The 13,462-nt window shown below is 39.5% G+C and overlaps 1 protein-coding gene across 4 annotated transcripts in view; it reads left to right on the top strand.

The window, feature by feature from the left end:
• LOC131248653 (intermembrane lipid transfer protein VPS13) overlaps positions 1-13,462 on the top strand; it is a 199,594-nt gene that overhangs the window by 16,797 nt on the left and 169,335 nt on the right. For all 4 annotated transcript variants that reach the window (XM_058249032.1, XM_058249031.1, XM_058249036.1 and 1 more), the window contains exons 5-7: positions 1,215-1,258; positions 1,488-1,556; positions 9,893-9,969. In XM_058249032.1, the coding sequence (XP_058105015.1) occupies positions 1,215-1,258; positions 1,488-1,556; positions 9,893-9,969 (190 nt within the window). The remainder of the gene's footprint in view (positions 1-1,214; positions 1,259-1,487; positions 1,557-9,892; positions 9,970-13,462) is intronic.

Below are 13,462 nucleotides of genomic sequence, written 5' to 3'. Positions count from 1 at the left end.
AGTGCGTACATGTTAGTATCTGTGGGAGCCTCTGGCGGGAGTAAATATAGGTCCTTAGATTATAACTAAGGTTGTTGGTTAGCCGATAAAAAACCAAGTCTCCGAGGGAGCTTTCGACGGGAGCGTACATTTATGTCCTTGTGTAGGACTGTAAAGATTAGGGGTGAACCTATTGAAAACTCCTAAGATAGTGAATACCGGTACACTCGAGTAGAGTGCGTCTGCCGGGAGTGGAATAGGGAAACTGAACCACTATACATGCTTGTGTTTGCGATTGTATTTGAGCACAATTCTATTCATGCTTATTTGGTTGATTAGTTAAATTATATGTATGCTTGAATTAGATTGCCTACTAGGAACCTAACTTGCAAAATACACAAGTTCACTATCACCCTATAAACTAGTTGCTTGATTGGTATATGATTTGTAGTCTATGTGATTGGACTACTTTTGCTTGGAAGCCTTAGTGTTAATTGCCTTCGTTAAATTAGTAAATTGTTTAAGTAGGCATTTGTGGTTTTATTTGTAGAATTTTAAATTGGTCGTAATCATCCCCCTAGGATTTAGCTATAGCTTTATAGCTTCACCAAGCTTGCTAGACTATTCGATGTGCAATTTCATTAGTGGTCACGATTAAAATTTATTAAGCAGTGTAGGATTTATGGCTTCCCCCATCCCCCCCACCCCCCTTCTTTTCTCTAGGGAGGACGGAACCCCTCTCTTCCTCTTTCTTCCTTTGCATCAGTTCTTCAATAGACTCATTAGTTTTTGCATCAGTCCTAGTTTCATAATGGACACCTATTCACTCTTGGTCTTTATGTATGTTTTTGGGAGACACCTATTTACTCTCCTGCTAACTCTTCTTTTATTGTTCAGTAATTGAGGTTTGCTTAACTTGCCATAAGATTACCTCTTCATCTTCATACTTCTTTTCTTGGTTTTATCTGCAGATATTAATTGTTGAGAAATATTTACTTCCTGCATTTGGGATATTTTGTCCATATGGTGTTCGAGGAATAATTTATGTAGTTGAACTCCCTCACACAAGTTGACCTCCATTATGCTGAATCCATTGGTAATATTTATGATAAAATGACATGCTTGACATTTGAAGTATGGAACTTCCCTGTTATCTGCAGTATCATTTCATTCTCCTCTGATACTTGTCAACTTGATTTTTAAATATTTCTGACTGGAGGTTTCCTTTTCACCAGACAATCAGGCTGGTCAATCATTTCTTTCATACATTTCTGCCAAGGTAATGGGATTTGCTAAGTTAGCTTTTATGATGAATGTCTGTACAGGCTTAAAAGATCCATGGCTGCCTCTGTTTGATAACTGAATTTTCTTGATGAGCACATTTTTGTGTGTTGTTTCTATGATGCTTGAAATGGTCATCTAAGAGAGGATGAAATGCTTTTGGTTGTTTATTTGAAGTCCTCTTTGCTACCATGCTGTTTACATGGCCAGTTTATTTCTATCTGCAGATCCTTGACGGCATCCAAGTGTCCATCCGGAATGTTCATGTCATATATACTGATAACCGGAATGTTTCGGTAGGTTGCTGATTTTGGAATCCTACTTTTACAGTCTTTCTTCAGATTTTTTTTTTTCTTTACATTTTTTTTTTCATATGCACTTGTGTAAAATTTTCGTTCTCATAGGCAGCTTTTCCTGGCTGATGCCAATTAGTTGGGATGAAGATTAGATGATGATGATGTGTCGCTTTTGGTACTAAGCCTTCAAACTTGTGTGGACCATCAAATTCAGTTAGTTACAAAATTTGATTTCAACAGGGAGGGATGGAAGTTAGTCTAAAATGACTAGCTTTTATTAATATAATAGCCCTCATGACTACATATGACTATACAATGTAGCTCTCTCATCACTACATAGGACTATACATTATAGACATATAGTACTCCACATGACTATATACATATATCTCTACACTGCTCCCCCCTCTAGTTGGATCATGAATATCAAGCATGCCAACCTTCTAAAATCACTAGCTTGTATTATTAAGAATGACTGATACAGCAGTTCTCATGACTACACATGACCATACAATATAGCTCTCTGCATCACTACTCCGTATGACTACGATACTCCCCCTGAAGCTGGAGCATGAATGTCAAGCATGCCAACCTTCTAACATGTTTGATGAAGATGATGACGACCGTCTCGTTTAGTTAAAAAATCAGCAAGTTGATTTCAGATTTAAGATATGGCATGTGAATCTCCTTGAAGGATACCTTCCCTCAAATGAAATGACAATTAACTTCAATAGGATTTGCACACTCATGATACACTGTATTGTAGGAGATGTGAATTGCAACCAAATTATCGCAATGAAACTTCATCAAAAGAGTAACATGAATACCTAACTATATCAAGAAAAACTTTAACCAGAAAAGTTCGTGTTCAGCTTCAGCACCAGTCCAGGCAACGACCAATTGTGTGTTATTTTTCCATGTAACTAAATTACTTCCAACCGAGTACATGTACCAGTAGTAGATCTATCCATCTAAGTGCTAACCCGATTAGCACCTGTTTGTGTCTACACGTCAAGGTCTACGTACTTGGAATAGAGAATCCCTTTGCCTGGAGACCCTTTCAAATACCTCAAGATATGGTTAACAATGTTGAGATGACCTGAACGAGGAGCATGCATAACTGACTGATAACAGTGACTGCATATGAAATATTTGTTCTAGCGATTATTGATAGGCATATTTTTCAACCAACCGCTAATTCAAACTCACATATGGCAACAAGTTACTGCCATCTAACTGAAGACGACGATTCTGTTCAATCAAAGTTTCACTTTGTTGGGCTCCTAATTGACCAGCATCATGCAGTAAATCCAGTACATATTTCCCGGCTGATAGATAACTACTATTTCAATCTAGCCGCGTCAATAACGAAGAAGTACCACAATGGACCAAGATCTTTGACGTCAAGCTCCTGACCAAGTGATGAGGACATCCGAGCACTAGTCAGAGTATACTAGAGGAGGAGAGCTCCCATTTCTTCATGGCTAGTTGATGCATACATGGTGCCCCGTGGGCCCATTTCGAGTGCCTAGCCCGTTGAAGACCCCACATGCATGATTATGCATCTTGGAAGGCCTCACATTGGGAAGATGCATGTGGGGTACTTAGTTGGACCATTCCGACCATTGGATCATCATCATTGGACATTTTGATCATGGTTCACGAAATAGTTTAGTTTATTTAGTTGTTTATATGTTTGTTTAGCTTATTTTTGTTGAGTTTAGGGAGTTGGGAACAAATTCTATTTTATTAAGCAACTTTATGTGAAACTTTTTATTTGAGAGCGTTTTTTTTTTTTTTTTAGTCTTTCCTAAGACTATATAAGGCTTGGACATCCACACCCTAAGCGTCTTTTTGTAAAAAGTCTTTCCTAGGACTATATAAGGCTTGGATGTCCACACCCTAACCCATTATAGAGCATATCTCTTTACTTTGAGATGAAGCAAAACCTCTTGTGAATGGAGTGGTGTGAAGCCATGGAGTGATTCCACTTATCTTCCTTCTTATTCCCTTCAAGGTATTTCTTCTTCTCCATCTCTACATCCCACACTTCTTTCTTTTTCTTCTTTTTTCTTCTTTTAAACTTTCATTCTTCTTTCTACAACCCCCTCATCCATCATAACCATCATTATCAAGCTTTAACCCAACCCGACCTTGACCACACCCCTGTATGGACGCACGTATCTGTCGGTAGGATGTATAGACAGAGCTGTACTCACTCTTTGTTTCTTTGTTTCTTTTTCTTTTTTTTCCCCTTTCTCACCCAATTTCCATTTCTTCCAACCCTCACCATAAAAACACCACACACCTATAAAACCCTAATCCCAATTTCCCCCAAATCCCCTAATTTTGTAAAAACACCAATTTTTCCAAAATTCCAAAGTCCCAAAACCCTAGTTCTTAAACCTTTAAACAAACCAAGAGATTCCCTTTAGAATTAGATCAATTCCTATGTTAGATGGAGTCACACCTTCCATAGGTCCTATTTAATCATGTTTTATACGATCTAATTGACGGGTTGTCATTTAGTCTTGAATCTGAGAATAGTTAAATACTTGAATTCATTAAGCTTGTGATTGATTAGCATTATTTTGTGTTTTAAATTGTTCTAGTTAATCTATGGATGATCTCATTGCATCATTCTAGGCTAGGCCATCCGTCCTACATCACCAAGGAAATGTTTCAAATGCTGGATACCCTCCACACCACCTCCAATACCAACAGTGTCATCAACATAAACAATTGCAATTGTGATTCCAACACTTGGTTTAAAAAACAACGTATGATCTGCACAACTGTGTGTAAACAAAGTTCAATAACATTATTGAAGCTCTCCAACCATGCACAAGGACATTATTTTAATATATAAATTGCTTTTTTCAGCCTGCACATTGTACCAGAGCTAGTGGATGGAATGAACCAATGAGGGAATACTATGCACTCTTCTTTCTTTAAATCCCCATGAAGAAATGCATTCTTCACATCAAGGTGATGAAGAGGTCAAGAGTGATTGGTAGCAAGAGGCAGAAGCACATTAATAAAATTTAGTTTTGCAATTGGTACAAAGTTTTCATGAAAATAAACCCCATGGGTTTGGGTAAAACCCTTAGCCACTAATTGTGCTTTATTTCTCGCTATCGTCATGGTGTGCCGTAAAGGTCGTTAAAGGGCCGTAAAGGCAGTTACATAAAGGTAATGGTGACAACCGTTATATGTTACGGGGTCGTAACAGTCGTAATAACCGTTATGGAAAAAAATGACTCGTAATTGCCGTTAAGCACGTTACGTCCCCTATAAAGGCCATAATAGCCCTATAATTGTCTATTGTGGGGCAAATACAGGTTTTCCATACTTTTTAATCAACTTTATGGGGCAAATATATGTTTTTTAGGATTTTTTTTCAATAAAAAAAGAGATTGTAACGGCTATTACGGGGGCCGTAACCGCCGTTACGACACGTATCGTAAAGGTAACGGTGGTGGCTGTTACGACCACCGTTATTGTTACAGAACACCTTACTATTGTGTAATTGGGTTTATGCTTCAAAGTGAATACCAACTTACAGCTCAGAACATGTTACCTAGGTGGCAACATCACAACTTCCCATGTTTGCTTTTTTCCATCTCACCAAGAATTGCTTCTCTCCATTTTGGATGAGATAAAGCTTGACTAACTCTAGAAGGAATTGAAATAGAGGGAACGGTAGACAAAAAGCCTGATACCAAGGAGAATGATTTGCATGAGATAAAATTTGAGATTAGATGAGAAGTATAGGTGTGCCTTCCTTTGCCTAAAGCAATGGGAAGTTCATCATCTGAAGCGCTAGCACAAGGAACATCAGAAATAATATTTTGATCTAAAATATCAACCTAAGAGTATTGGAGAAAATTTTGGTTCTTGGTCTTTATGTCGAGCATATGTTCACATAGTTTCAGTTTATCTCGGTCCCCCCCCATTTATTAACATGATGATAGTTGATAACTGGTCGACACACTAAAAGCTCCAGAGCTGTTGGGGAGCACCAATTTATCCTTATATTCTAGCTCTCCTAGGCAAACCTAAGTGAATCCTCCTCGTGGGCAACCCTGCTTTGCGCGGGTACCTGAATTGCAAGGTCCCACAATGGCTCCCACCTTGTGGCCATCCTACATCTCACAAGCCCCACCTCATGGCCCACCCCACCCCCAGTGTGGAGGTACGTTGCATCCTTTGAGTCGCACCAAGATGCCCTCACATCATCCATCCACACGATGAGGAGACTCGATCCCTAGGTTCCCACTCTGATACCACTTTGATAGTGGATAATCGGCCAACGCATTAAAAGCTCCAGAGCTGTTGGGTGACCATCGATTTATCCCTATATTCTGACTCTCCTAGGCAAATTCAAGCGATTCCTCACCGTAGGCAACCTCGCTTCGCATGTGTCCCTGAGTCTCATGGTCCCACAATGGGTCCCACCTCGTGACCATCCTGCATCTCACAGGCCCCACATCGTGAGCCACCCTACCCTCAGTGTGGAGATACAATGCATCCTTAGAGTCGCACTAAGATGCCCTGCATCACATGGTTTTCAATCATTACAATAATGCCATTAGTAACAAAAGCAAGAATGCCCATTATGTCCTAAACATAGATGGGCCATAGAAAAACCCATATTCGATAACACTCCTCGTGTTGGAGCATATATATCATGAATGCCCAACATGACAAAGAGATGATCCAGTTGAGTTGTTGAGTTCAACTCAGAGCTTTTGTGAACTTACCTCCCACTTGATATTAGGAGTTGGGACTTGACGAATGGCTTGCAAATTTCCTTGCTAGCAACTATCTCCCAGATGAAGTTGTAGTTGACCTTGATGTGCTTGGTCCTCTTATGATTGATAGAGTCGTTGGCAATATGAGAGGCTGCTTGATGATCACAATACAATCACATGGAACCTTAATTATAAACCCAAATTCGCACATTAATGTCTTTAGCTAAATGGGTTCACATGTTGCATGGCCCATTGCCCTATTTTGCCTCACCTTTGCTTCTTGCTCTTCCAAGTAAAAAGGTTACTACTTACAAAAATACAGTTGCCATATGTAGATTGCCTATCAGACGCAGAATCAACCCAATCAACATCAGTATATCCTTCCAATGTTTTTCATATCGTTATCGACGGATGTATCAATCCCTTAGGATATAGAAACATATTGGTTATTGCATGGGAAATATTGAATGTATCGTGTGGTGTATTATTGTTTTGGGGAAACATGGGGAAACATTGGGAAACATTGGGAAATTGGTTGAATTTTTCAATAGAACTTTAGAGGGTGTTAAAAAAGACATCAATTCACACTTAAAAATCAAAAGATCACAAAAAAAACAAGTTCACATACTAAGTTTCCTTTGTATATGGTCCTAATCTATGCGTTGTTTGACTGAAGTGATGCAATTATATTGAAAATCAATACATATCATTTGTAAGTCATAAAAGATATGTATGAAAACACATCCGATTAATTATTTTTAAAATTGCACACTTGGCATACAAGTAATTAATATTAAATTATCCAAATTGTGTATCATAACCCAAAAATTAGGTTTATGTCCTCTTCCAAATGAGCTTGGTGGACATTTATTGGACAATTAAGAATGAAAAATATCCAATGGTCCTGTTTCAACAAACAACTATCTACGAATCAACAGTTAGGATCTTTCAAAGAATTTGATTTTGGGATCGTGACTTAGCGATAGTGGGTTATTAATTGTTTAATTTGAGTTATATTACGTGTACTATTTCTTAGTGCATGTGCATGTGCTGTCAAAGTATTGTACAAATCCCCTTTTTATAGGGTTGCGACTCGGTTGGGCTCCACCATGATGCTTAATGGAAATCTACCTCGACCACCAGGTAGGTCACCCAATATTTAGGCCCTAGGCCCAAAAATAAGCTCCATTTGTGATTCAAGTGGACTAGATTGGAAATAGCATACAAGGCAACGCTCACCCTCCAAACTGTTTCCCTTGGCGTGGCCCATGTGAATAATGTTTTGGCCCCATGCCTAAATTTTGTTGCCATCTAATGGTTAGAGTGGATTTCTAATAATCATCACAGTGGGCCTTGGAAAAATCAAGGATGGACATCTCTCTCCAAACAGTTTCCTTTGGTGTGGCCCACCTGAATCATAGGCCACCTTGATTTTATTTTTTTTTGGCCTTGGGCATAACGTGAGATTGCACATCTAATAGTCAGAGTGGATTTTACATAACACATCACGGTGGGCCTTGTAAAAAAATCAAGGGCGGGCCTCCCTGGTGAGAGGTTAATATAATTATTTATTTATTTATTTTAATAGAACCCTCGATTCTTTATGGGACCCACCTTGATGTGTATGTGAGATCCACTCCAACCATTTGACATGTAATCCCGTATTAGGCCTAGAGCTAAAAAATCAGGTTGACTTGTGATTAAGGTGAGCCACACCAAAGGAAATAGTCTGGAGAGAGACATCCAACCTTGATTTTTACAAGGCCCATCGTGATGGTTATATGAAATCCACTCCAACCATTAGATGACACAACAAAATTTAGGCATGAGGCCCCAAAACAGGTCCAAACGTGATTAACGTGGGCCACACCAAGGGAGACCGTTTGGAGTGTGAGTGTTGCTCTGTACACTATTTACAAACATCTGGTCCACCTGAATCATGGATGGAGGTGATTTTTGGGCCCTAGGCTTAACATTAGATGACACCACCCGGTGATCTGGGTGGATTTCCAATAAACATCATGGTGGGGCCCACCTTTTTGATGCCATTGGATGAATGGCACCCCGTCACATGCACCATTTTTATTTCCAAACGACTAGTTGAAAAGACTAGTTTGCCAGTGCAGACACAGGACAACAGGAGAGAGAGAGAGAGAGAGAGAGAGAGAGAGAGAGAGAGTGGAGCAGAAGTAGAAGCAGGAGGAGAAGTAGAAGAAGAAGACAAAGAAGAGGAGGAAGAAGAAGAAGAATCCACATTTGGAATGTCTGGAGTAAACCTGCAAAGGCTGATCCACACTTTGCACACACATCTCCCTAATTCCAGTTAGTAGTATCAGGTTCAATGTGAAGAATAGTGTTATAGAGCTCTCTTCAAATTGTAAAGACTTTCCTTCTTCAGAGAAATATGGCGTTTGTTTAAAGAATGTGAGATCAGTTGACACATAACATCCTTGGGAGAGGATTAAAAACATTTGTATCCCCTTTGGGTAACAGCCGTACAGGTGGTGTTCGAAGTGTCAGTATCGCTACAAGTTTTGCTGGCCGGGGATATAGAAACAATATCGATATCACCGATAATATCGTCGATAACCGGAAATGCGGGGAAACATGGGAAAACAATGAATTTTTTCAGTGAAACTTCAGGAGATGCTAAAATACACATTTGCATATTTAGAAATAAAAAGGTTGCAAAAAGAATGCATACTATTAAGTTTCCATTTAATGGGGGCTTAAAAGCATGTGCTAGCATAAGAAACCAGTCCAACCATCCCATCCATCCATCCGTCCAACCAACCTTTGAGTGTGAAACAACACTCAAGGAACAAAGGACGCTCGAAGAACTATCATTCTTACTATTGGTTTTATTTCCATTGCAATGGATAATGACAAATACTCACAGGATGCAAGTTTCGATGCATCAGATCTGATCCCCACTAAAGAAAAGTCAGTACATATGATGCACATGCCAACCAACATTCAAATGCCTGTCTCTTTATGTGTATGTATTGGCAAAACTACTCTACTCATACCTTCACACCAACTGTCAAAACATTCAATTCACCTGGCCACAACACATCCCATCTGATTACTAAATATAGATATAATGAAACAGCCCCCCCCAAAAAAGGCAAAAAAAGGCTTCGCAGCAAACATAAAAGAGTTAAATTGACACAAGAACTTCAAAACTTGATCTTCACGATTTCACTTTCTGAGGTTCACAATCTATCATAAGCACCTTTTAGATAACAATCAATGTCCTCAATAGCCCTATTTGATCCATACATGCTGATAATTGAAAATGAATCTGTTGGCATTTTAGGGGCTTCAGTTATTTTGCTGTTTGTAATATAGCTCTTTTGCGAGTGCCCAAAAAGAATTGCTGCAGTTTACTCCAAATGCTTTCTTTGATTGATATCTCTAGTTGGCTGTAGTGATACCCATATTATTCAATGATTACTTTCCTCATGTCTTTTAATGTTGGCATTCGCTTGAATTTTAACATGCTCTTTTGCAATGGAATCTCCATTGTTCAGCTTTCTGTGATTCTGAAATCATTGTTTGCTTTTTGTGAATACTTTACAGGCACAATTAATTTTTGGTATAAGGTTTTCCAGCCTTACGATAATGACAGATTCCCGGCCAAAGCAGAATTCTGCTGGGTGCGTCCTTGTCCATCTTTTGAAAATATGTTGTTTTAATTTGTTGAATTGTGTGCAGGGCATGAATGTTTTTTTGTATAGGGCTGCAACCTCCTTGAAGAACTGTTGCTTATGTTTTTCTTGTTTTATCATGATACACTTTTATCTCTTTAAAGACGCTCTAGTTTTTTCATTTCTTGTTGCTTGAATGTCTATTGAGCTAGCCGAATTGTTTATTCCATTGATACTTTTGTCAATCCCCAAGGATTGTTTTGTGTGTGCGCGTGCACATGTGAATCTTTCTTCTGAGTTCCATGTTATACACATTTCTTTTATGAAGTTGGCCGAAGCATTACTTCTTGGATTCTGAGTTCTTGTTGGATATTCTATTATGCCTAAAATGCTTTCACCTATAAAAGGTCTGTTTTCTCTAGGATTGAGTTCTTTGCCTTCTCTCAGTTACTCTTTTAAGCCTCGGGATAATGTGATGTATTGACTTTATTCTAGTGGAAGAATGATGCCTCACTATCAGTCTTTTTGTTCCAGTCTTATGGATCGTTCCGTCCACTCTCTCTCTCTCTCTCTCTCTCTCTCTCTCTTGAATAAATTGACATTATTCTTAAGAGTAGTAGTCTGATGTAACAAATATTCAATTAGCAAAGCATCATAAATCAAGCAATAATCATCTCAATAAATAGTAGTTTGTATGAGTGTTTCACTTCCTCTCTTAAAATTTTAGTTAACAACAAGGAAAGAATGAAAAAGTGGAAAGAGCAGTAAGTCCCTTGAATTTTTGTTTTGTGGACCATGGACCCTATAATAAAAACTGAACCAAAACCTGAGTGTGAGAGAGTGTCCTTTGGAATGGGCTATTTGATTTTGGGAGAATGGAGGCAATCTTGAGGGCAAGGATATAGAAATCTCCATGTTGACAAAGGAATTTACATGAAAACTGAAAGGGATGAAAGGAAAACTTAATGGAGAATTAGTAGAGAATGATTTGGTGATAATAATAGATGAGAATATTGAGAGAGAAGAAGAAGGAGAGCTTGGGAGAGATGTTGTGTTAGGCTTACTTGCCCTAACACATAATATTTTATTATAATAAAGCATATAGTACACCGCAGGAGAAGAGGGAAGTGTACACATGCACTTACACTAAAAGGGGCCACTAACCACATACACAATACACTAACATTCTCTATACTCCCCCTCAAGTTGGAGCATAGATGTTGATCATGCCCACCCTGTCACGAACACGATGAAGAGCATCTCGACTCAAGGACTTTGTAAAAACATCAGCAAGTCGATCCCCAGATCGAACAAAAGGAGTGACGATTTCCTTAGAAGCTACTTTCTCCCGAATAAAGTGACAGTCGACCTCAATAGGCTTGGTTCGCTCGTGGAAAACTGGGTTACAAGTAATATGGATGGCCGCTTGGTTGTCACAGTGAAGAGGAACAGGATCCGAATGAGGATAGCCAAGTTCTTCAAGAAGATTGCGAAGCCACATGAGTTCACACGTCGCATGAGCCATAGCACGATATTCTGCTTCAGCCGAGGACTGGGCAACAACTGGCTGCTTTTTGCTCTTCCAGGTTATAAGATTGCCACCTAGGAAGGTACAAAAGCCGGATGTAGAGCGGCGATCAAAAGTACTACCTGCACAATCAGCATCGGAATAGCCAGAAAGATGAAGATGACCATGCAACTGAAAGCAGAGGCCAAGACCTGCAGCTGATTTTAAATACTGAAGTATGTGGTAGACAACCGTGAGATGAGAAGTACGTGGAGCTTGCATGAATTGGCTAACAACTCCCACCGCAAATGAGAGATTTGGGGGAGTAATAGTCAGGTAAATATGCCGGCCTACAAGTTGTCAATACATCTCGGGATCAATAAGGAGAGCACCATCATCTAGTCGAAGCTTTTATGAAGTATCCATGGGAGTGGGAGCAGGATTGCACCCTAACATGCCAGTCTCCATGAGAAGATCGAGCGCATATTTTCGTTGTGACAAGACCAAGCTGGATGATGAGCGAGCAACTTCAATTCCGAGGAAGTAAGTTTGAGATCAAAGATCTTTGATCTCCAAAAAATCTTTGACCTCCCTCATTCTAGAAGAATCACTACCGGACAGAACAATATCATCCACATAAACAATGAGAATTATAATGCCCGTTGATCGACGACATATAAAGAGAATGATCGGCATGACTACGAACAAAGCCAAACTCCAAGAGAGCCAAACTAAATTTTTCGAACCATGCACGTGGGGATTGTTTGAGTCCATAAAGAGCCTTCTTCAATCGGCATACAAGTGCAGGGTTATGAGAAGCAACAAAGCCAGGAGGATGCATGTAAACTTCCTTTGCAAGATCCTCATGGAGAAATGTATTCTTAACATCAAGCTGAAACAAGGGCCATGATAAATTAACAGCCAAGGAGAGCACAACGCGAATCGAATTAAGCTTAGCCACTGGAGAGAATGTCTCGAAGTAATCTACCCCATGAGTCTGTGTAACCCTTAGCAATAAGGCGGGCTTTATAGCAATCAATTGAGCTGTCTGGAAGAAACTTGATCGTATAAACCCATCGACAGCCAACAGGTTTATGGCCTAAAAGAAGAGGCACAAGGTCCCAAGTATGATTCTTCTCAAGAGCAGACATTTCTTCTATCATCACCTTCGTCCAATTAGGACTCTGAAGAGCATGTGAGAGAGATCTAGGAATAGTTTGTGATGAAAGGGAAGCTGCAAACGACTGAAAAGACGATGAAAGATGATCATATGAAACGAAATTACTAATAGGGTGTTCAGTAGAAGATCGTGACCCTTTGAGTAAGGCAATGAGAAGATTTAAACTCGAGGTAGGAGAGTCACCTGAGCCAACGTCCAAAGTGAGCGGAAGGGTGGATGGCTGAGCGTGTGAAGATTTATCTCGACGATGATACACCAGCAGAGGCTTAGGCTCACCCATATCACCAACAGGATGCTGAATAGAGGGGAGAGGAGTTTTCCCATGATCACTAGTGGAAAGAGGATAAGAGTCATACTCCCCCTGACTCGCAAGAGGATCACAGAGGGATTGGCCTAGATTGGAGAAAAAAGAAATATCCTCAAAGAAGGTTACATCGACAGAGACATATTTCTTGCGAGTCAATAGGTCAAAGCATTTATACCCTTTCTGACTCCGAGGATATCCGAGAAAGACGCATTTAATTGCCCGGGGGCTAAGTTTATTATTACTCTCATCCAAAATTTGAACAAAGCATGTACAACCAAAAACTTTAGGTGGTAGAGGAAATGGATTATCATGAGGATACAATATACTAAATGAAGATTTGGAAGACAGGATACGTGAGGATATACGATTAATAAGAAAAGTAGTAGTTAGAAGAGCATCACCCCAAAAATGTTTAGGTAGATGCATATCAAGCAGAAGGGTGCGAGCAACTTCAAGAAGATGACGATTCTTGCGTTCTGCAATACCATTTTGTTGAGTTGTGTGAGCA

This window comes from Magnolia sinica, chromosome 6 (assembly GCF_029962835.1).
Source record: "Magnolia sinica isolate HGM2019 chromosome 6, MsV1, whole genome shotgun sequence".
NCBI lineage: Eukaryota > Viridiplantae > Streptophyta > Magnoliopsida > Magnoliales > Magnoliaceae > Magnolia > Magnolia sinica.
This window is presented reverse-complemented; position numbering and strand designations above follow the sequence as displayed.